At 43.6% G+C, this 23,449-nt stretch overlaps 3 protein-coding genes across 7 annotated transcripts in view; 2 read left to right on the top strand and 1 right to left on the bottom strand.

Moving 5' to 3' along the window:
- LOC107551283 (transmembrane 4 L6 family member 1) overlaps nucleotides 1–5,417 on the top strand; it is an 11,781-nt gene extending 6,364 nt beyond the window's left edge. For 2 of the 3 annotated variants that reach the window (XM_016232830.1, XM_016232831.1), the window contains exons 4-6: nucleotides 3,981–4,126; nucleotides 4,361–4,547; nucleotides 4,668–5,417. In XM_016232830.1, the coding sequence (XP_016088316.1) occupies nucleotides 3,981–4,126; nucleotides 4,361–4,547; nucleotides 4,668–4,685 (351 nt within the window). In that variant the 3' untranslated portion in view covers nucleotides 4,686–5,417. The remainder of the gene's footprint in view (nucleotides 1–3,980; nucleotides 4,127–4,360; nucleotides 4,548–4,667) is intronic. The other variant, XM_016232832.1, reaches the window with a different exon arrangement.
- Nucleotides 5,418–6,858: 1,441 nt separating this feature from the next.
- On the top strand, nucleotides 6,859–13,552 carry LOC107551251 (V-set and transmembrane domain-containing protein 5). Its single transcript, XM_016232789.1, has 4 exons — nucleotides 6,859–7,242; nucleotides 11,706–12,032; nucleotides 12,125–12,268; nucleotides 12,994–13,552. The coding sequence occupies exons 1-4, from the start codon at nucleotides 7,170–7,172 to the stop codon at nucleotides 13,023–13,025; spliced, it is 576 nt and encodes a 191-aa protein (XP_016088275.1). The 5' UTR covers nucleotides 6,859–7,169; the 3' UTR covers nucleotides 13,026–13,552.
- A 519-nt stretch (nucleotides 13,553–14,071) lies between these two features.
- LOC107551282 (mediator of RNA polymerase II transcription subunit 17) lies at nucleotides 14,072–21,748 on the bottom strand. Of its 3 annotated transcripts, none has more exons than XM_016232828.1 (13): nucleotides 21,678–21,748; nucleotides 20,909–21,144; nucleotides 20,676–20,839; nucleotides 19,377–19,596; nucleotides 19,164–19,300; nucleotides 18,968–19,049; nucleotides 17,074–17,226; nucleotides 16,691–16,821; nucleotides 16,423–16,607; nucleotides 15,951–16,088; nucleotides 15,165–15,282; nucleotides 14,487–14,646; nucleotides 14,072–14,357 (listed from the first exon to the last, which is right to left on the bottom strand). In XM_016232828.1, exons 2-13 carry the CDS (start codon nucleotides 21,126–21,128, stop codon nucleotides 14,149–14,151), a joined length of 1,917 nt encoding a protein of 638 aa, XP_016088314.1. In that variant the 5' UTR covers nucleotides 21,129–21,144; nucleotides 21,678–21,748; the 3' UTR covers nucleotides 14,072–14,148. The 3 variants fall into 3 exon arrangements, with proteins under 3 accessions (XP_016088314.1, XP_016088312.1, XP_016088315.1); XM_016232826.1 differs by lacking the exon at nucleotides 21,678–21,748 and adding an exon at nucleotides 21,598–21,659; XM_016232829.1 differs by lacking the exon at nucleotides 21,678–21,748 and adding an exon at nucleotides 21,248–21,251.
- Nucleotides 21,749–23,449: the final 1,701 nt, after the last annotated feature.

Here is a 23,449-nt window from a genome sequence, read left to right as displayed (position 1 = left end):
GAATGGACAAATTTGTTATTAAGGGAGAAAAACTAAATGTGGAAAATGCCAGCGAAGGAACACATAAAAACAAGAGTAGTCGCAGTATCAGCAGTGAAGGTAGGAGAGTGCTGGACTTTCGGCATCAACTTTTGGTTTACCCTGCCACTCACTTGAAGATGTTCAGGCAAAAGGAAACACCCATACTACACAGCAATCATCCTTAATTGCAGAAATGTGGCAAAACATCTCTGGAGAGAACCTCAGATTATTAAATTCGAAAGTGCTTTCCATATTTGGATCAACATAGGCTACATTTGTCTACAATGTCGCGCGTCTTACAGACTGCAACTTACAATCGCAAATTCATTGTGCTGTTACTCCTTTCGAGCCGAATTTCACAAAATTAGTCAGCTCCCGACAGCATCAGGTGCTTAATTTATGGTGAGTAGAATTATTTATTTATTTCAATTTATGTAATCGATTAGATATCATAATATTTAGGCTATAATATAAATCTGTTTGGTTTGTATGGGAGACGTAATATGTAAATGATATGCGTGCGGCCCGTGAGACTTGCACTTGGACCATAGTGCGGCGCAGTGGAAAAAAAATGCTGAGAACCACTGCTCTCGTCGTGAGATGGCTCTAGCCCCTGGCCAGAGTCGTGAGATGGCTCTAGCCCCTGACCAGAGTAGTGAGAGGGCCCTAGCCCCTGACCAGAGTAGTGAGAGGGCCCTAGCCCCTGACCAGAGTAGTGAGAGGGCCCTAGCCCCTGACCAGAGTAGTGAGAGGGCCCTAGCCCCTGACCAGAGTAGTGAGAGGGCGGCCCTTGCCCCTGCCCAGAGTCGTGAAAGGGCTCTAGCCCCTGACCAGAGTCGTGAGAGGGCTCTAGCCCCTGACCAGAGTAGTGAGAGGGCCCTAGCCCTGACCAGAGTAGTGAGAGGGCCCTAGCCCCTGACCAGTCGTGAGAGGGCTGTAGCCCCTGACCAGCATCTTGAGAGGGCTCTAGCCCCTGATCCGAGTCGTGAGAGGGCCCTAGCCCCTGACCAGAGCTGACCAGCGTCGTGAGAGGGCTCTAGCCCCTGACCAGCGTCGTGAGAAGGCCCTAGCCCCTGATTAGAGTCGTGAGAGGGTTCTAGCCCCTGACCAGAGTCGTGAGAAGGTTCTAGCCCCTGACCAGAGTCGTGAGAGGGCTCTAGCCCCTGACCAGAGTCGTGAGAGGGCCCTAGCCCTGACCAGAGTAGTGAGAGGGCCCTAGCCCCTGACCAGATGTGAGAAGGCCGTAGCCCCTGACCAGCATCTTGAGAGGGCCCTAGCCCCTGATCCGAGTCGTGAGAGGGCCCTAGCCCCTGACCAGAGTCGTGAGAGGGCTTTAGCCCCTGACCAGAGTCGGGAGAGGGCTTTAGCCCCTAACCAGAGTCGGGAAAGGGCTTGAGCCCCTGACCAGAGTCGTGAGAGGGCTCTAGCCCCTGACCAGCGTCGTGAGAAGGCCCTAGCCCCTGACCAGAGTCGTGAGAGGGTTCTAGCCCCTGACCAGAGTCGTGAGAAGGTTCTAGCCCCTGACCAGAGTCGTGAGAGGGCTCTAGCCCCTGACCAGAGTCGTGAGAGGGCTTTAGCCCCTGACCAGAGTAGTGAGAGGGCCCTAGCCCCTGACCAGCATCGTGAGAGCTCTCCAGAGTCCGCGCCAGACATGATGACAACAGGGAGCCCACTCACGTCACAGAGCTCAACAGGGAGCCCACTCAATTCACAGAGCTCAACCCTCCTTCGTCTCCTTCGTCTCCGCTGGTCCCGTCCAGCCCTCCTTCGTCTCCTGTTCCTACGTCCAGCCCAGGGAGGGCCTCAGATCCTGAGTCAAGCTCAGGGAGGGCTCCTGTTCCCACGTCCAGCCCAGAGAGGGCTGTTGTTCCCACGTCTGACCCAGGGAGGGCCTCAGATCCCGAGTCTAGCCCAGAGAGTGCTCCTGTTCCCACGTCCAGCCAAGAGTCAAGTCAAGTCAAGTCACCTTTATTTAGCCTGCCCCGCCATGGCCTCCTGTACGGCCTGTTCCGCCATGGCCTCCTGTACTGCCTCTTCCGCCATGGTTTCCTGAACCGCCTGCCCCGCCATGGCCTCCTGTACGGCCTGTTCCGCCATGGCCTCCTGTACTGCCTCTTCCGCCATGGTTTCCTGAACCGCCTGCCCCGCCATGGCCTCCTGTACGGCCTGTTCCGCCATGGCCTCCTGTACTGCCTCTTCCGCCATGGCCTTCTGGACCGCCTGCTCCACCATGGCCTCCTGGACTGCCTGCTCCGCCATGACTTCCTGGACCGCCTGCTCCACCATAAGCCCCTGAACTGATACCACCCTGGAGGCCTCCCGTCCTGTACAAGCCTGTCCCTCGAGGCCTCCAGAGCGCACCCCCCGCCCCCCCCCCCCGGAGGTAAGTGGCGCCCTCCCGGGGGGGGGGGTCCAGGGAGGGCCACAGATCCTGTGTCTGGTCCAGGGAGGGCCACAGATCTCAAGTCTAGCCCAAGGAGGGCTCCTGTTTCCATGTCCTGTACTGCCTGTTCCGCTATGGCCTCCTGTACTGCCTCTTCCGCCATGGTTTCCTGAACCGCCTGCCCCGCCATGGCCTCCTGGACCGCCTGCTCCGCCATGGCCTCCTGGACCGCCTGCTCCGCCATGGCTTCCTGGACCGCCTGCTCTGCCATGGCCTCCTGGATCGCCTGCTCTGCCATGGCCTTCTGGACCGCCTGCTCCACCATGGCCTCCTGGACCGCCTGCTCTGCCATGGCCTTCTGGACCGCCTGCTCCACCATGGCCTCCTGGACTGCCTGCTCCGCCATGACTTCCTGGACCGCCTGCTCCACCATAAGCCCCTGAACTGATACCACCCTGGAGGCCTCCCGTCCTGTACAAGCCTGTCCCTCGAGGCCTCCAGAGCGCAGTTAAGTGGTTAAGAAGTTAAGTGACGCCTTCCGGGAGGGGGAGGTAATGTCAGACTTGTGTTCCTGTTTTGTTGTGTTTTTCTCCCCATGTGCTGCCCGTGACCCAGTTTCTCCCTCTCGTTTTGATTAGTCATTTGGTTCAGGTGTGTCCCGGTAATTACCCTTGTTTGTCTATGTATTTAAGCCCCAGTCTGTTCAGTCTTTGGTTTTCCGGTCACCATTATGTTATGCTGTGTTTTCCCTCACCATTCTGCCCGTGTTCTAAGTTTGTTCATTATACGAAGTGAGTTTGAACTGCACCTCCTGTCTTCGCCTTCCTTCCTGCATCACCGTGACATATATATATATATACATACACATGTAATTGCCCATATTTTAATTGAAGATATGTCATAATAGAAACATGAATGCAAAATAAATGATTTCACTCAAATAACCTTTATGTTTTAATGAAAAGCAAATATGTCTGAAATGTACATCTAATTCATGGAAATAATGAATAACAACCTCAACAGTTACAATACGTATTAAATAATAATAATAAAACTGTCAGCTTTTAACTTCAAAATAAAAACTATAATTTTAACTCCACAAATCTAAAAACACTGATATGTCCACAAATACAATTCATTAACAAATAGACATAAAAAGCATTGATATTCCACATAGCACAGTGTCATAGATTACTATTTTCCAGAGACACAAAATAAGATCAGTTAACCTCAAAAGTATTTCTTGATCTATATCTCACAATTGTTGATGTGCAGATGAAATTACAAAATTAAAAATAGCTTGGCCATTCATCAGAAGTGTTGAGAAAAAAACTTCTTTACAGAATCAAACGTTATTTCTTATTTGAATTTATCAGAACAAGTTATCAAATGTATCTTCAGATACAGAAGGGCTGCCATTTATTTCATTTGTGAACAGTAACTTAATCTGAATCGGCAACAAAATCACACACACACACACACACACACACACACACACTTTTCAAGTAGGCTACATTTGACCCTGGCAAAGAAGCAACCCAGTTGACTGAAGTGTGTGTCTCTGTGTGTGCTGCAGATGATGCTGTCCATGCTGATGTCTGTGTTTGGTGTTGCTGGAGGTCTGTATTGTATGATCATCTCCGCCGTCGGCCTGCAGGACGGCCCTCTGTGTGACACAGGAGACGGGATCTTCATCTACCCCTTCCTAAACAGCACTGCAGAGTAACAGCACTCACATTGACCCGTTTGTTTGTACACTATACAGTGTGTATAATGTGCGTCTGTGAGGATGCAGGGGAAACAAAATCTCATTCTCAGAAATGCACAAAACTCTCTGGCAGAACTTGATTGTGAAAACCCCAAACTGAGCGGTTTGCTTATAACATGTTAGAACATACTCTGTTTTCACTTCATTTTCACATTGACACTTTCACACCCGTGCTTTCCTCCGTTCAGAGAGAGTTACCTGTTCAACCAGACGTCATGGGCGGTGTGTGTGCGGCCGCAGAATGTGGTGATGTGGAACGTGGTCCTGTTCTCCATTCTCTTGAGCATCGGGACTCTGGAGGCTGTGCTTCTGCTGGCACAGGTAGTCAACGGACTGATCGGATGCCTCTGTGGGACCTGCATGAACAAGAACCAGGTCTGCTTGCTCTTCATGTTTACTATAAAGTTTATTTTCAGTGCCAAAAACAGCAAACTATTGCTTTCAAAAGTATGTAATACCAGCCTCACAAAAGATGTGTTATTGCTTTCGCTTCAGCAGACACAGATGGAATGAAAACCCAAGAGCACACTCCAGTATGTGGGACCTGTGCAGAAATACATACGAACACAATGACATCCACACAGATCTACAGAAACACACGTGTGAAATACACGGAGGTTTCATAACACACATATGATGAATATCATGTCTAGTTTTTGTGAATCATACCCTTGTACTCTATAAATGAAGCCTTTGACAGGTAATGAATCCATAGAAGGTCAAAGCATCTCATGGCAATTCGTAGGTGATTTTACATTTTGGTGGCTAATTCACATGAATTCATCCAATCTTATTGATGGTTATGTTTGGGGGTGGATCTTCATGTTTACCTTTTTATCAAAAAATCGTATGTTGAATTCGTGCAATATCACCTCCTCATAAAATAGCTAAGTTTTCTCATGAGATTAGGTTGCAATATTTCAGACACATGATGTTTGTATAACCCTGTGATATTCAACTATCAAATATAATAAACATATTTTCCAAGTTTTGTAAAGCTGCTTACATTTATTCATTTTGTTAAAGTATGTAAAGATGAGTTAGACATCCACTAGTGTAAAACCTAATAAATCTCCTTACTAACCCTTGTTAGTTGACTTAAAGTGCAAGAGTTTGTTGAAATTACTTGTGTAAATCTAATCATGTGCATTATCTGCGTCCTTCGCATTAGTTACACAGAAAGATACATTTTAAGATAAATTAATTAATCAGTTCTGATATCAGCCCCACAAAACTGTGACAATGCCTTGCAAATGAACCTTGATTATCTTTGTGTAGACACACATTCAGCTTGCACCCTGATAGCAAGCAACCACTGAATCAATGTTAAAAAATGTTGATTTGTCAGTTATTTGCATTGAATCAAAATCACTTTTGCACCCGCAAAAACTACTTTTTGCACTACTACTACTGTTTGTTTTCTTTGTATTTATTATACAGTTAACAAAAGCAAAAAAGGCCTCTAACACTAGCTTGCTCTATTCTTATCATATTCTATCTGTTTTCTTTTTCTTTTTTACATGATTTTAAAAAAACAAAACCTTGCTATGTGTACTGCGTCAGACTAACTGAGACTTGTTATAGCACTTGTGTATCATTGCTCTCTTGTTAGTTTTGATTGCTTCTATCATCCTCATTTGTAAGTCTGTTGTGCTCTGTTGGATTGAGATCTGGTGACTGTGAAGGCCATTTGAGTAAAGTGAACTCACTGTCATGTTCAAGAAAGCAGTTTGAGATGATGTGAGGTTTGTGGCATGGTGCGTTACCCTGCTGGAAGCTGCGGTCACAAGATGGGTAGACTGTGGTTGTAAAGGGATGGAGGTGGTCAGAACTGCAGAACTCAGGTAGACTGTGGTGTTTAAATAATGCTCAGTTGGTAGTAAAGGGGCTCAAAGTGTGCCGAGAAAATATCCCTCACACCATTACACCACCAGCAGCCTGAAACCATTAATACAAGGCAGGATGGATCCATGCTTTCATGTGGTTTACATCAAATTCTGACCCTGCCATCTGAATGCTGCAGCAGAAATCGAGACTCATCAGACCAGGCAACCTTTTTCCAATCGTCTGGTGTCAGTTTAACTGAGCCCGGGTGAATTGTAGACTCCGTTTGTTGTTCTCAGCTGACAGGAGAGGCACTCGGTGCGGTCTTCTGTCCATCTGATTCAAGGTAAAATGTGTTGATGCTCTTCTGCAAACCTTGGCTGTAATGAGTGATTATTTGAGTTACTGTTGACCTTCTCTCAGCACAAACCCATCTGACCATTCTCGGATATCATCAAGGCATCTTCACTAGATATTTTCTCTTTTTCAGACCATTCTCTGTAAGCCCTAGAGATGGTTGTGTGTGAAAATCCCAGCAGATCAACAGTTTCTGAAATACTCCAACCAGCCCGACTGACACCAACAATCATGCCACATTCACTGTCACGTCAGTCAGCTTTCTTCCTCTTCTGATGCTCGGTTTGAACTTCAGTATACTGTCTTGATCATATCTGCATGCTTAATTGAGTTGCTGCCATGTGATTAGCTGATGAGATATTTGCGGTAGCAATCAGTTTAACAGATGTACCAAATAAATTATCGGTGAGTGTAAAAGCTTCACCGAGAGAGAGTGTGTGTGTGTGTGTGTGTGTGTGAGAGAGAGAGAGAGAGAGAGAGTGTGTGTGTGTGTGTGTGTGAGAGAGAGAGTGTGTGTGTGTGTGTGTGTGTCACCGGCTGCTAAACCGGTCTGATCAGTATCATAGTTCAGTCCTGTAAGGGAATACGTCTTGTTGAATGAGCAGATCGGACAGACAGGAAGAAGAGCGAAAGGGAGCACATACTGAAAGGGAAAGAGAAAACGACAGCAGCAAAGATAAACAGGGGAGATGAAGATAAAGAGCGGCATTAGGAGAATGGGTAGCAGAGAAGGACAGGGTGAAAGTCTAGAGTTATGACTGAGCTATAAACACAATCACATGTTATTGCAAATAGATATATGGAGGAATCAGTCTAATGAGGCCCGCATGCATTCGTTTGTCTGAGAATACACAGATACTCTACCTTATCTTCTGTCTCTGCCATTACAGTAAGTATATATATAAATGTGTGTGTGTGTGTGTGTGCTTTTATGTGTTTACAAAGATATGCTTTGGGACAAAAGTGTATTTTTAGGGTTTGGACTTGGGTTAGTCTGTAGTCATTATAAAATACAGACGTCAATGTTATGTCCTCATTTACACAGTTAGATAAACCTTTGTGCAAAGGTGTTATGATTAAAGAAAAAGTAATCACATGAATGCATATTATTAAGAACAATACTATTGTGATTGCAATGTTTTAGTTTGAACTGTTCAGGTATTTGTTTATGCATCCTTCCAAACTAAACTTTCTAACATTAAACAGAATTTCTCTGCAATGTTATAATAAGGTTATAGTAATCCTGTGTGAGTTTGGTGCTGCAGTATTTGGTATTTTAATGTAATATCACAGCGTGTAACCGTGGCATAATACTGTTTTAATGCTTTCTTAACCCCTGAACATATCAGATCAACATGGTTAGCACTTATAAAACTGCCACGTATGTGACTTACAGCTGAAGTGAATACTGAAGGATTCTGGAGGCTGAATGAGTCAGGCCAGACAAACCTGTTTCTGCCTCACTTTTCACTTTCCTGTCACTTGGGTATTCTTGCTAAGTTATTTGTATTAAAAACACAGTTTCAGAGCAGAGCTTTATTTGGAAAGGAGCAGGAATGGGGAGTGTAGAAGTGATGTTTGCTAAGCTGGGATTGGTCAGTGGCGTTTAAAGGCAGGGCTTAGCAAAGAATCATTTCACTAGTAATAACACTGATTCTTGAGAAGTGGGACAAAACAGAGTGCAAACCAACTAAACTACATTTTTGTATCTTGCATATAGGCTAAACTATGCTTTGGTGCAACCTCCCAACTTTTCTCTTTTTATCAAAATGTGCTTTTGACCTTGCCGTCACTTGATTTGCAGTCAAGCAATTTAAGATGTTTTTAACACTTCAAAACACATTCTCATGTTAGCAGACAGATTACATTTTCTTACGTGTTGACAGATTTGGCATTTCTTTCACAAAACAGATGGAGTTCATGTAGAAGCCGTTCTGTTTTCTCTGTTGATGCGAGATGCTAATAGAACCTGCTTCAGGAGAATAACCTTATCTGAACATTTCAGATCATTTCCTCAGAAATTGGAGGATGGCGTTGACATATCATGGTTGTGACGCAGGAAATATTAACATTAGGATTTAAAATATTATAAAACCATAAAACTGAGCAGAGCCTGAGTGACACTGATGTACTCTGCAGAGAATATTCCCTGATTTTATTACATTTTTATGAATGTCTGACGGTGTTGACACTTATGAACCACGCAAGTGTCATTGAAAAACAACCTTGCTTTTTATATGAGATATTATTAAGTGTTGCTTTTGATAAAACAAGCTATTTTTCATCATTACATTTTTTTTATCCATTTTATAGCATATGAATGATTGAAGCCTTCTCTGTGGACACAGTTTTAGATGTAGTGAGAAGACAATAAGTGTCAGATTTCATATAATAATGATAAAATTAAACTGAAGGGGATGATTGTGTTAAATACATTCTATTCTTAATCCCTCATAACATTTACAATTTCAAATATTTTCATTTGTAAACCTGGACGTGTTTTGTTCCATGTCTCAAGAATCAGTGATAAGACAGACATGCCTGCAGCTTCCACTGCAATGCTTGAGTTTATTTTATCATTGCTATTGAACTCCACCTCCTGAACTTGTTCCTGGTTTAAAGAGGGGTAATCGTTAACTAGGGTTAGTCACTGAGAGGACATCTGCTGGATGTTCTTACCCCAAGGGCTCTTCTCGAGAGTTCACTGCATCTACATCCACAGTGTGAGGGACACATCTTCTCACCTTGAGTATGTGGGGAAAATGATGCAGGAACATGTTTGATGGGAGCTTTTGTAACACGTCAAAAGAAAGATGATTATGTTTCTTGATTGTTGTGATGGAAGTTGCAGTTTGGGTGGAGGTTGGCAGCTTAATCCACTGGAGAGGAACAGAGAGAGTGAAAGATATGAAAAGTGAATCTGTGCCTCGTTGTACCTCGTTGCTTGTTCAATGGCTGTAGCTGGAGGGAGAGAGCATTTGATTGTGGTAGTGCATTGAGATTGCATTGAGGAGCAGTTGCTAATAGAACCTGCTTCAGGAGAATAACCTTATCTGAACATTTCAGATCATTTCCTCAGAAATTGGAGGATGGCGTTGACATATCATGGTTGTGACGCAGGAAATATTAACATTAGGATTTAAAATATTATAAAACCATAAAACTGAGCAGAGCCTGAGTGACACTGATGTACTCTGCAGAGAATATTCCCTGATTTTATTACATTTTTATGAATGTCTGACGGTGTTGACACTTATGAACCACGCAAGTGTCATTGAAAAACAACCTTGCTTTTTATATGAGATATTATTAAGTGTTGCTTTTGATAAAACAAGCTATTTTTCATCATTACATTTTTTTTATCCATTTTATAGCATATGAATGATTGAAGCCTTCTCTGTGGACACAGTTTTAGATGTAGTGAGAAGACAATAAGTGTCAGATTTCATATAATAATGATAAAATTAAACTGAAGGGGATGATTGTGTTAAATACATTCTATTCTTAATCCCTCATAACATTTACAATTTCAAATATTTTCATTTGTAAACCTGGACGTGTTTTGTTCCATGTCTCAAGAATCAGTGATAAGACAGACATGCCTGCAGCTTCCACTGCAATGCTTGAGTTTATTTTATCATTGCTATTGAACTCCACCTCCTGAACTTGTTCCTGGTTTAAAGAGGGGTAATCGTTAACTAGGGTTAGTCACTGAGAGGACATCTGCTGGATGTTCTTACCCCAAGGGCTCTTCTCGAGAGTTCACTGCATCTACATCCACAGTGTGAGGGACACATCTTCTCACCTTGAGTATGTGGGGAAAATGATGCAGGAACATGTTTGATGGGAGCTTTTGTAACACGTCAAAAGAAAGATGATTATGTTTCTTGATTGTTGTGATGGAAGTTGCAGTTTGGGTGGAGGTTGGCAGCTTAATCCACTGGAGAGGAACAGAGAGAGTGAAAGATATGAAAAGTGAATCTGTGCCTCGTTGTACCTCGTTGCTTGTTCAATGGCTGTAGCTGGAGGGAGAGAGCATTTGATTGTGGTAGTGCATTGAGATTGCATTGAGGAGCAGTTTCAGTGGCAGTGCTAAAAGCCTCCATCGAAACCTTAAATTTGCTTCTGGTCCCAACTGGGAGCCAGTGGAGTGAGATCAGGAGGAGTGTGATGTGGGTTCACTTTGACTGATTAAAGACCAGATGCACTGCTGCATTCTGGATTGTCTGCAGAGGTGAAGGAGTGGGATCATCAGGTTATATGTATCTTATGCAGAGCAGTGGTAAAAGAAGCCATGTGCTTCTATGCTATGAGGTTGTGTAAATGAAGAAAAAAAAGAGGGCCGAGAACTGAACCTTGAGGAACACCAGTGATTAGCTGTTGTTATACAGACACCCCTCCTCTCCTCAGACAGCTTAAAAAAATCTGCTTGTGAGGCAGGACTGAAGCCACAAAAGTACCGTAACTATGATGCCCAAGTCCGAAAGTCTGCATGTCGACAGAAGATGGTCTGAACAGACTTTCTAACACACTCAGCGTCCGAATGCACTCGCTTGCTTGACTGACACTTTGTGATGACGATATGTAGGAGGTTGTTGCTCTGTGTCATGCAACTGAGAGATTAGTTCGTGTCTGCCCTGATTATTTCTTTCAGTCACTAACTCAAATTAGAGGAGCATTTGTGGTATAATGGTTTGAGAGTGGGACTTGTAACCTGAAGGTTGTGGGTGTGATTCTCAGTACTAGTAGGAACTGTAGGTGGAGGGAGTGAATGAACAGCACTCTCTAACTTGGATCAATTCAGAAGACAAATTCTGAGTATGAGTTACCATACTTGGCCTACAAGTCACGTCACCTAAATTCTTCCCTCACAGCACTGCTCCTGGAGGGCAGAGTTTAGCTTCAGTCTTAGTTAAACACACCTAAACCAGATAATCAGCAGGATTAGACACCTCGTCACAGCACATAGTTCTTTTATTAAAGTGCATGATACTACAGTGCTCATAATGCTTGTTGGCCCTCCATACAACTGATGATTCTGTGAGCACATTATAGTAATATGTTGGTTTTATTATTTCCAATTCCAAATATTAACAAGTTTCCCAAAACCTTCTTAAACCCCCGTCTAGCATCAGTAAAACTATCTTCTGTCCCCAAATTGGCATAAGACTCATCATACAAACAGAGCAATGTTTTGAAAGTGTTACAGAGTCTCAGTGTTGATAGCTACTCTTTCTAAATGTGTTAGAAGTCAACTAACCAACGATGGTTAAGAATGCCCCAAAAATGCTGCTTTTGCATATAATCAAAGTATTTTAACATCCACTAAATCTCTGTCTCCTCTCTCTGAAGCTCAGGCCATTACCATCCAGGTGCCGAGGAGCCCTATCACAGCACCGGTTCAGGGAAGGGCTCTTTTCTCCGTGGACATCACATGCACCGGGACTCCAGCGATCAGATGGATGTTCAGTTCTGTGAGCAAACAGCAAAGCATCGCAGCCTGGATGCTCGGAGGAGCTGCAAACGTCACGAAAATGTACGAGGGAAGAGTGCAAACTCACCCCAACGGCTCGCTAACCATATCCCACCTACGTCTACAAGACTCTGGCTATTACACCATCACTGTGACTGAACCGTCTGGAAACAGCAAGGACGTGTGTATGGTGTTGAGTGTAACTGGTGAGCATGTCGTTTGTGATATACGTAGAGACACAAATGCACACTGACATGATGCTTTAGTCTATCTACCCTGTGTTTGAACTGTTTCTCAGAGGTGCTGTATGAGGACATTCAGTACTTTATCGTGTTCATCATTGTGTTGGGGACGCTGGCTGCATTTCTGATGCTGTGCATGTGGCTCTTGAATAAACTACACAACTTCATAAAGGCCTGGAGACAACGGAGATGCTTAGCAGGTACTACATCGACTGTCATTTACATTTATTGCAATGCACAGACGTTGTGCACACAGCTGTGTATGTTCGATGTCCTGAATGTGCATGCTAAGTGTCTGAATGAGGTAAGAGCTTATAATTAATGCTCATTAATGCAGATCACACACTCACTGACAGGCGAGAAGAGGATAGGATCGTAGCTCCATTGGTGGCAATGCGTCTACATTTAGTCATTTAGCAGACGCATTTATCCAAAATGAGGACAACGGACGCAATCAAAATGAATGATATACAAGCGCTATAAAGTCTCGACTTAACGCAGTACACGCAGCAAGTTTTTTAAAAATTATATATTAAAATAAAAATTAAACGGATAGAATAGAAAAAGAATAGAGCAAGCTAGTGTGAGGCTTTTTTTGCTTTTGTTAATTGTATAATAAATAAAAAGAAACCAGACAGATAAAATACAAAAAGATTAGAAAAGCTAGTGTTGGTTTTTTGTAAGAAAACAAGCAGTAAGTAAATGAATAGAGTGCAAGTCTAATAGAGTGCTAGAGTTAGAGGGTCAACTAAAGATGTAAGAGATTCTTGAGGATGGCTAAGGACTCAGCTGCTGGGATTACTTGGGCTTATGATGCTTTTGGGAAACGCAGCCCAGGCCGTTTGATCCACCAGAAAGAGTGTTTGGCAGAATATACTCTTCGTTTGCAAATGAAACTGAACCTCTGTATTTGCATTCTGCACAGAGCACAACGAGACTGAACTGCAGCCACTGTGACAGAAACACTGATTAGTGATTGACCAGATGAGCGTTTGCCTCTACAGAGTGCAGATCAACAGACCGACAGCAACACCAACTCTCTGAGCGCCACACCATCAACACCACAATCACATACTTATACATGTGTTGTTATACTTATAAAGGGTCCAAGGACGTCCTCTCGAGTACCAGATGGTGGACATTTTATGAATGTTCTTTGTGTTATTTTTAATGGATGAATGTTTTTAAAAATCATTGGATATTGCAGGGGCAAATTTCCATTTGTGGATCAGGTACCAATCCTAGCGAAATTCCTCAGTTATGTTATTTAGTGTCCAAATGTCTCTTATGAAACAAAAAGATTTGAATGTGGCTCAGTGTCATGATTGCTAAATAGTAATATCTAACAGCATATTTAATTTTTTCCCCCCAGATTTTCTGGGTAAGACATGTCTGATCTTTTCAATTGTAAAGGTTCAAAATAAATCTTTGCATAATGATGATTACCTGCACTTGTTGTTCTCATTAAACGTAGTGTCTTTAGATTTTCCAGTGTATAGAAGGATTGCTTTCTTCTGTTTGTACATCTGTGTCCCTGCAGCACAACAGCAGTGTTAAGTCGCTGGGGGATATTTGTAGCAATAGCCAACAATACATTGTATGGGTCACAATTATACATTTCTCTTTTATGCCAAAAATCATTAGGATATTAAGATCATGTTCCATGAAGATATTTAGTAAATGTCCTACCTTAAATATATCAAAACTTAATGTTTGATTAGTAATATGCATTGCTAAGAACTTCATTTGAACAACTTTAAAGATGATTTTCTCAATATTTAGATTTTTTTGCACCCTCAGATTCCAGATTTTCAAATAGTTGTATCTCAGCCACATATTGCCCTATCCTAACAAAGATTATTCAGCTTTTATATGATGCATAAATGTCAATTTCAAAAAATTGACCCTTATGCCTGGTTTTGTGGTCCAGGGTCACACATGTGCTTTCACAACAAAGGAAGAATGCAGAGCTGGAAGTACAAATGTTTTATTTCCAACCAGTGTTTTGGCCATCGCTGGCCTTTTCTTAGAAAAATTACAAATGGTGAAGCATCAAATCAATGTGAGACCCCAGCGGGCTCTAGGGACACGGGGTGAGGGCCGCCATCAGCAGCTCCATCTTGTACACAAAGTTTCTTCCTTCCATGCGGCCCCAGTGCACCTCTCTGTAAGGACCCCTCAGGTGCGTCCATCTGCCCTCCTGCAGCACGTCGCTCTTGAGCAGCTCTTTGGCTTGACTGCGTGGGAACTGAACCAGCACCTTGCAGCCGCTCTCTGGACCGTTGCGCACTGCAGACAGACAGACACATGTACTGTGCTTCAGGTTCATTGTGCATTACTGTTTATGGATCTCCATGCCCTGCCGTGAGGACAGATCACCGCTGTAATAAAGCATGTGTAACGCTGGCTCAGACGCACCTGAGATGGTGTGTTCTCCGCTGGGAGACGCGACCGTGATGGCAGAGGCGTTCCCGATGCTCTCGATGGGGCCGAGGCCCACGTGATTACTGAAGCTCAACACGTGCCAGCCCATGACTTTAGCCAGCTGCTGCACAGCGTGAACCTGATGCTGCGACATCTGCACACACACACACACACACACCATCATGACATTATGACAGCCAGAGTTCAGACAAAAATTAAGATTTGTTTGAAACATGCCAATCCTCAGTTCATCTGAGACTAGGAGTTGTTTCTTCATCAAGTTTGTAGAAATGTATCACTGCATCAGTGTCTCAGCAATGGATGTGAATGGGTGCCGTCAGAATGAGAGTCCAAACAGCTGATAAAAACATTACAATAATCCACAGCACTCCAGTCCTTCAGTTAACATCTGGAGAAGACCCCAAATTGGCATAAGACTCATCATACAAACAGAGCAATGTTTTGAAAGTGTTACAGAGTCTCAGTGTTGATAGCTACTCTTTCTAAATGTGTTAGAAGTCAACTAACCAACGATGGTTAAGAATGCCCCAAAAATGCTGCTTTTGCATATAATACATTTCTGCAAACCTGATGAAGAAACAACTCCTCCTGATCTCGGACGGCCTGAGGATGAGCATGTTTCCATCAGATGATCATGTGATCTCTGTGCACCTGTGACAGCAGGAAGTCCTGCAGCTCCTGCTCCTGGTGTGAGAGCGTGACGACGCGTCCGTCTCGATGCACAACCCTGATCTGCTCCACACCGATGTTCAGCTGCAGCTGGATCGACCTGAGCAGGATATTTGAGACAATCAGTGCCAACGCTGAGCTGAGTAATTAACCGCGAATGTTCGCTGCGATGGCGAAAGAGCGAGGATTTTTTTTCCATCGTGTGTCGATTTTTTCCCTGTCGTTCAGATTTGAGCTTAGATCACGTGACCGGAGCAGCTGCTGTTACACAAAAGAGTGAGAGTGGTGGCGCAGTTTCCAAAACCAGTGTAAACAAGCACAGAAGAAGAATGTTCCGAGAGAGGAGAGAGTGGATGCTGAGTTCTTGCTATCTGAGAACAGATTTATTCTCACACGTTCTTAATATCATTTCTATTAATTCTCCACTGAATTATGTGATCTGGAGAGCACCGTCCGTTTTCTTCCATGAGCGCGAGTGTTACGAGTTATTAGAGCGCGTTCACTCAAGATCTGTCAATCATGCGATCATATCTCCTGTCATTACGTATGAAAAAAATGAGAACATTTTTTCTATATTTAAATTAAGCAAATAGACTCAAGATATTTTTATAACAATAAAGGATGTTTATGACAAATGATAAACCGTGTTGCGTTCAATCCATTATAAAACACAGAGTGGTTGTCTGCAGAAGTGTGAGATGCGGTTTCATGAGTGAGGCCTGTCCTCTCAGTAACTGCTGCTGATGTGTGTCTGTTATCAGCTCATACTTGCAGATCTGCTCGTATCCCTGCGAGGTGATGAGCACTTTGACGCTGGACTCATACACAGAGTTGATGTTGGACCAGTGAGCCTGGATCTGAGGGTCCTCTATACGACTGGCCAGGCTGTCGATGGTCCGCGCCGTCCTGAAAGAAACAGACTTTACTGACCTTTGGGCAAATATACTGCAATATACACACCTGACGGAAACTGATCAGTGAAAATTATTAAAACACACACACACACACACACACACACATTGAAAAAAATCAGAGCCCTACATTATTTGTACTTTGCTTAGATGCTGAAACAAGCCTAACACTCATTTCTTTACCCAGTTTCACAGCTCAGATGCAGCCTTCCATAACTACACTGTATTCATATGATTACTAGATAATCTTTACTAAGTGGAGAGATCTCGAGCAGACACACACAGAGATGTACAATCACTCTCTGAACTCCTCTGTGTGAGATGCTCACCTGCTCCTCAGGAAGATGTGTTTGGCCTGTTTGATGATCTTCTCCAGGAGTCCCTCGCTCTGCTGCAGCGAGCTGATCTCTGCTTTGTCGTAGGCCATGGGTCCCGCCAGACGCAAGCGCTTGTGGCCGAACGGAGAGCTGGCAGGATGAGGCATCACCACCGAGCTCAGCGTCTGCTTGTGGAACTACACACACACACACACACACACACACAGAGATGAGGAGGAGGAGGAGGAGGAGGAAGAGCGCTCCGGGGATGTGCCTGTACCTCTCGGATCAGCTGGTGGAGGTTGTGCTCTAACACATACAGGTGGTCGTCTGGTTTGCTCTTGTCTGGAGAGGCTCTCTGGATTTTCTTCTCTCCAGTGGAGTGACAGAGAGAGATGGACAGCTGCAGACCTGAACACACACACACACACAGACAGAAACACACACACACACACACACACACACACACACACACAGACAGACAAACAGACACACACACACACACACACAGAGACAGACAGCGAGAGAGTTACACTAATAATAATAACAACAGATGTTCTTTTAGAGTCACAAATCATGAATAAAGGTGATGAGAACATGTTTCTATTACAGTGTTCATATGACAAGTGTGTGCATTGCTCGTGGCTAAATGAGTGTAAATACCAGGAAAGGGTTGCGAGAGGATCTGGTTCTTGACGACGATGTGAGGAATCTGTGATTTGATCTGAACAGCTTCACGTGAGAGCTGAGCAAAGATCTCCTTACACAGCAGCACATTCTGAGCCGCTTCCAGCTTCAAGTGCCACATCTGAGAAGCTGAGAGGAACGCAGAACACCATTCACATTCAAGAGCAACAGACCACAAAACACACATTTGACATCAGACGACGTCACCACTCAAAACGTGTTTGAGTAGACAGCTGAACAGCTTTGATTCACACTTACTCCTGCAGAAATGAATGACTCTGATTCTCCTGCTGAGCTTTAGATCACTGAAGCGTTAACATATCTGGGAACTTAAAAAGGATAGTTCACCCAAAAATGAAGATTTTGTCGTCATTTACTCTCCATCGTGCGATTCCACACAAAAGATGATAAAGATGACATTCTGAAAAACTGGAAAAGGTGCTCCACAGAAGAAATCCATCCACAGATATGAACGATACGAGGATGAGATGTTTGTTTTTCTGGAGCTGCACAAGTGTGTTTGTGACGAGCGTTTAATAAACCAGGCCCAGTTCGACGCTGGATTTGCACATGAGTTGCCACTGAACGATGGAGCGGTCCCAGCTGTAGTTAATCAACACTTCTTTTCTGCGTATCGATTATTGAAATGCTTTGCCGGCTGGAGTTTCAAAAGCTAGACTAAGTAAATGAGAGTTGGTGCAAAGCTCAGCTGCTGGAACTCTCATGAGGCCTTTTGGCTCCTCAATATTTGCCAGAGCTCTTCTGAAGCTGGTCTTTTAACCGTTCAAACACCTCGGCTAAAATCTGTGTGCTCGGGCTTTCTCTTCGTTGGCTCCTGAACTGTGGAACTCAGATTAGCAATGCAGAACCCCTTTTGGTTTATTATATCTTCTTTGTATTGTTTGGCTAGTTCTTTACTTTTTGTGTGTATGTTTTAACTTTATAATTTTCATAGGCATGTAAAGTGCTTTGAGTTGCTACTTTTAAAGGCGCTACATAAAATGAAGTTAAAGTTTATTATTATAATATACGTGTATAATATATAAAAGATCCCGGTCACGTTCTGGAAACGGCTGTGTTTTGTTGCTCGTCGCTCTTCAGCCTCCAGGAGCTCCGCTGTTTCCGGAGAGAATCATAAAGCTGTATTTCTTTTATAAATCTGATCAAACTAAAGAGTCTCTGGAGATGTGAAGGATGCAGCGCTACTCTATAGGTACTCACGATTAACATGAGACTGTGTGTGCTATGTTCCTCTTTAATAGTTATCTGAAAGCAGTAATAAAATCCTTTTGATATTCATAGTCATAAATACTCTATATATGGGTCAAATCTATTCCAAAGCATACTATTTGATAATATGTGAGCCTGCAGCACAAAAGCAGTGTTAAGTCGCTGGGGGATATTTGTAGCAATAGCCAACAATACATTGTATGGGTCACAATTATACATTTCTCTTTTATGCCAAAAATCATTAGGATATTAAGTAAAGATCATGTTCCATGAAGATATTTAGTAAATGTCCTACCGTAAATATATCAAAACTTAATGTTTGATTAGTAATATGCATTGCTAAGAACTTCATTTGAACAACTTTAAAGATGATTTTCTCAATATTTAGATTTTTTTGCACCCTCAGATTCCAGATTTTCTAATAGTGGTATCTCAGCCAAATATTGTCCGATCCTAACAAACCTTACATCAATGGAAAGCTTATTTATTCAGCTTGATGTATAAATCTACAGTTCAAGAAACTGACCCTTACAACTGGTTTTGTGCTCCAGGGTCACATATACCTGTATTTTCAGTCATCTACAAAGGTAAGTATTGTTTGAAAGCAGTGTTTCTCATCAGTCGCTCGAGCTGGCTTTACCAGGTTTGGCTTTGGGCTGTCTTCTGAAGAGACTGACTGTGCCGAGGTCTCCGATATCAGCAGACTGCTTCTGAATGGACACCTGGAGAAACACACACACACACACACACACACACACACACACACACGGTTCATCTGGTGAAAACAACACGTGATGCCTGCGCTCACAGGCGAGTTATAGATAACTGAATGTTACCTTAATATACGCCGACCCCTCCAGGTCGCTGGGGATCTGCACGTTGAGCGGACAGTAATCGTCAGGGACTTTCTTATCCAGGTCGATGTCTGTGTTCTTGATGACCTCAAACGTGCCGTGATGGGGGAACAGAGACCCTGCAGAGCAACAGCGCATGTTAGACACTTCATAGACATCAGAGAGGACAGCACACTGATGAGAGCGCTGCATTACCGGCGCTGCGGTAGCTCAGATCGCCCAGGATCTTGTGCCCGAGCTTGCGCAGCTTCCACTGAGAGCGCAGACGCAGCAGCTCCGAGTTGAAGTCCCGCTGTCTGCGCTGCTCCTGGTTCTCCGCCAGAGACTTGGTGAGTTTCTCGGCTCCTTTCAGCAGCAGCTGCGCCGCCGTGGCCAGAGACTTCTTCTTGCTGATCAGCTGGAACACCTGCGGGGTCTGAACACTAGCGCTGTCAAAACGGCTGAAAACTACATACGAACGTTCTACTTAAATATGATCAATATTCAAATTATATTCAAATTTAAACCGGAGAGTTCCGGTGCTTGGCTCTGATTGGCTGAGCCGCGTTCGAAGCTGTTGTAAATGACGCTACAAAGTAACACACACCTTTGTTTACATCTGTGTGTTGCTCGGCAACCACTTTGTAGCAACCACAACTGTTTCTGAGGAGCTACATTGTTTGGTGGAAGAATACTGTTTTATTAATATCATTACACTTTATTTGCTCTGTTTTATTCTGTGAATAAAACTCCGCTTGGCGTCGTGCCTAACTGCAGTGCACGCATACATTACATGATGAAGTGAGTTAGACCAGAGTGCCTTCTTTCACTGCGTGATTCCGTCTGTTAAAACGCATTTACAATGATCACAAAATTCAAGATATGGGGCAGAAAATGTATATATTTATATCACTTCATATAGTTAATATCACACGAAGAGCACCCTTTTTTTCTTCAATAAGTTAATATTAAGAGACTTACATTTTAGACGCTATATTGCCTGTTTTTGCTCTATTTGACCAACAAAAATAATTCCCAACACAGACGTGCTTCGTTCCTGAATGAATCAAGCGTTTAAATGATTCGGTTCAGTCGCATTGACTCACTTATTAACAGTGACTTACTGCCACCTGCTGGCGATTTTAATTTCACATTTAAAGCAATTTTTCATTTTTTAAATTAATCAGTATTCAATGTTAAATGTTTAAAATATCAAAACATTATTTATGCATTTGTAACCGCAGGTTAAAACACTCTACGTCCCTCTGAGCTGCATTAAACGGTGTGTAAGTACATCTAAATGCCACTTTACATGCAACTTCTGCAAAGATTAATTTAGCTGATACTGATTTCATTTGTTTTGCAACAGCCCAAATGTCTTATTATCCTAATATCTAATTATATCAGTTTGAAGGTCTTTTAATCGAAAATGTGCGACTCATTTTGCCAGCACAAGTCACATACAGTCTAATTATCGTTATATGGCACACCCTAGTGACGAGGAGAGCGCCGCACCTTGGTCACGCTGGGGTCCTGGGACACGGGGTCGAGCGCCATGTACTTCTTGTCCTTGAGCACGCTGAGCACGTCATGCAGCACACACATCTCGGTGAGAGCGCTGCGCAGGTTGTTCCTCACAGAGTCCCACGGCCACAGCGAGGGCTGGAACTTCAGCGCACCTGTCAGCAGAGAGCAGCGCTTGAGTCACGAGCAGGCAGCAGCCCCGCAGTAAAACACCCCCCACACACCCTCGTCCTCCTCCGGCTCCGGCTGGCTCCGCGGCTCCCGGCTCTCCTGCTCCGAGTCCGAGCTCTGGTCGAAGTCGATCCGCTGTGCCAGCTTGGCCAGGTTCTGAGACATGGAGAGCGGAGGCACATACGTCTCCAGACCGTCCAGAGACACCTCCTGCACCTGACGCTCACACTGAGACTCGATGCTGACGCGCACCGCCGGACCTCCAGACATCATGCTGACCGCTGCAGCTCTGCACACACACACACAGAGACAGATCACACACTGAGAGACACACACACACACACACACACACTCTCTCTCACACGCACACACACAGAGACACACACACACACACACTCACACTGAGAGACACAGAGACACACACACACACACACACACACAGAGACACACACAGAGACACACACACACACACAGAGACACACACACACACACACACACACACACACACCCACAGAGACACACACACACACACAGAGACACACACACACACACACACACACACTAGAACATGGGAATGCAGTAACGCAGTGCAGATGTCACTTTTCCAGAAAACTAGACTTCATATTTTGATCTTGCATCCCAAGCATCTTGATTTAAGGATGTTTAGATCGCGTTATACGAGACAACAAGACACACACGTTAGCAGATATATTCATTTGTGCAGTGCATGCAACATTACTACCATGAAGACTTGAGGAATGCAGAGCTGTTAAACCCGCAGAAGCTGATCTAGAGAGCAACAGAAGCACAGCACATACTCACATCTGCTGTGTAGCTCTCAGGCTAACAGCTGTGCGGCGCTGCTCACATCTCGCGAGGCGTGCCAGGGTCACAGGGTCACAGGGTCACAGGTCAAACCAGTCTGACGGAATTGGGTTTTTGTATATACACGTGTTTGTGTTTAACTATTCATATCAGTTTATTTGGATATAAATGACAAGAGTTCACCTTTTTGTTTTTGTAATTTAAACATCACGACTGTTCGTTTGTAAATGAGGAAAATAATGATCATCCAGTGTTGGGTAAATTAAAGTAATTAATTACTAGTTGCTAATTACATCTTCAACAGTGTAATTATATTACTGTACAAATTACTCTCTCCAAAAAAGTATTTATTCACTAATACTTTCTAAACACTTTTTAAAGGTAAAAGTAATTAAATTACAGTAACTAGTTGGACCCAGCACTGCTCTCATCTCTCTTCAGCAGGAACAATAATGCTCTGTTATCTTCATGTATATCTCGTTTATCTCCCTCGAGCATGACCGCGCCGTTCCGCGGGAGATTCAAACAGCGGAAGTGACGCCGTCGCCGGCGGAGGGAAGCCATGAGGAGCTCATCTCAAAGGTGCATTACCGCCACCTGCTGGACTGGAGTGTGCGCATCAGCCTGACACCAGAGGAGTGCAGAGGGAAGAGACAGAAAACCCTATTCAATTCTTTCACTTAACTCAGTGTTTTTCAAAAATAGCATTAATAAATTGCGCACTCTCCCAGATGTTTTCCCTAATAAATGCTTAAGTGTCATGCTTTGTTCATCTATTTGTGCCTTTAATTCTGCGCTATCTTCTTCATATGTTTTGCAGTCTAACAGTATATGCTTCACTGTCTCTTGTACATTTCAATAAGTGCATAATCCAGTGGGATGTTGTCTTTAAAGCAGCGTGCCCCATGCTAAGACGTGAGACTAGCATCTCCTCCCGTGGGCCTCTGCTCGTCCTCATGCTTGTGACTACTTGATGTTGTGTACTGTATACATGACGTCCTGTATCCGCTGTGTTCCAATATTCCTGCCATATTTTAAGTGAATGTTGCTTTATGATGGTTTTGTGATAAATGTTTATTAGCGATGCTCTACTCGCTCCCCAGTCTCGCCCTGATAGACATCTCAACACGTTGTTGATCTTCTTACACTTATTTCTGACCTTATCAATATGCTGACACCAAGTCAGCCTCTCATCAAAGAGAACTCCTAGAAACCTCACCACCTTAACCTGTTCCAAATCTTGTCCATACAATTTCAGTGGCACTACTTTGTGGCGCTTAGAGAAGCAGGAGCTCGATATTGTGTGCGGTGTGCTATATAATAGTGTTATGACACGAGTACTTCAAATAAACCCTGCTCTGCTAAATACGACTATAAGGCATTAAGTAACACTATTTACTGTTGCCAGCTCGTTTTCAGGGGAAGCTGCTAAAGGACGGACGATTTGTTGCTAAAAGACGGTGTGACGTTATTGCGTGACGACGTCATCACGAGGCAAAATTGTGTCCCTGCATCAAATCTCAGCAACAGATATATATTTGTTTATGTTCGTCAACTAATATAAATGCATAATATAATGTTAAAATATAAATAACTTTTTATATACAGCATTGAATTATTGAACACTTACACATTTTTGAACGATTACAAGTTTGTTTACATTGTAAAAGTTGCCAAATACATTTGAAAAAATAGCTACATTTGTTGCTAGGTGCTTTTGGAAGAAAGTTCAAACAAATGCTGAAGGTGTCCTGTTTAACGAGACGAGT

Source organism: Sinocyclocheilus grahami, unplaced genomic scaffold (assembly GCF_001515645.1).
Source record: "Sinocyclocheilus grahami isolate Dianchi unplaced genomic scaffold, SAMN03320097.WGS_v1.1 scaffold419.1, whole genome shotgun sequence".
Taxonomy (NCBI): Eukaryota; Metazoa; Chordata; class Actinopteri; order Cypriniformes; family Cyprinidae; genus Sinocyclocheilus; species Sinocyclocheilus grahami.
The sequence above is the reverse complement of the archived record's forward strand: the minus strand, read 5'-3'. Positions and strand labels throughout refer to the sequence as shown.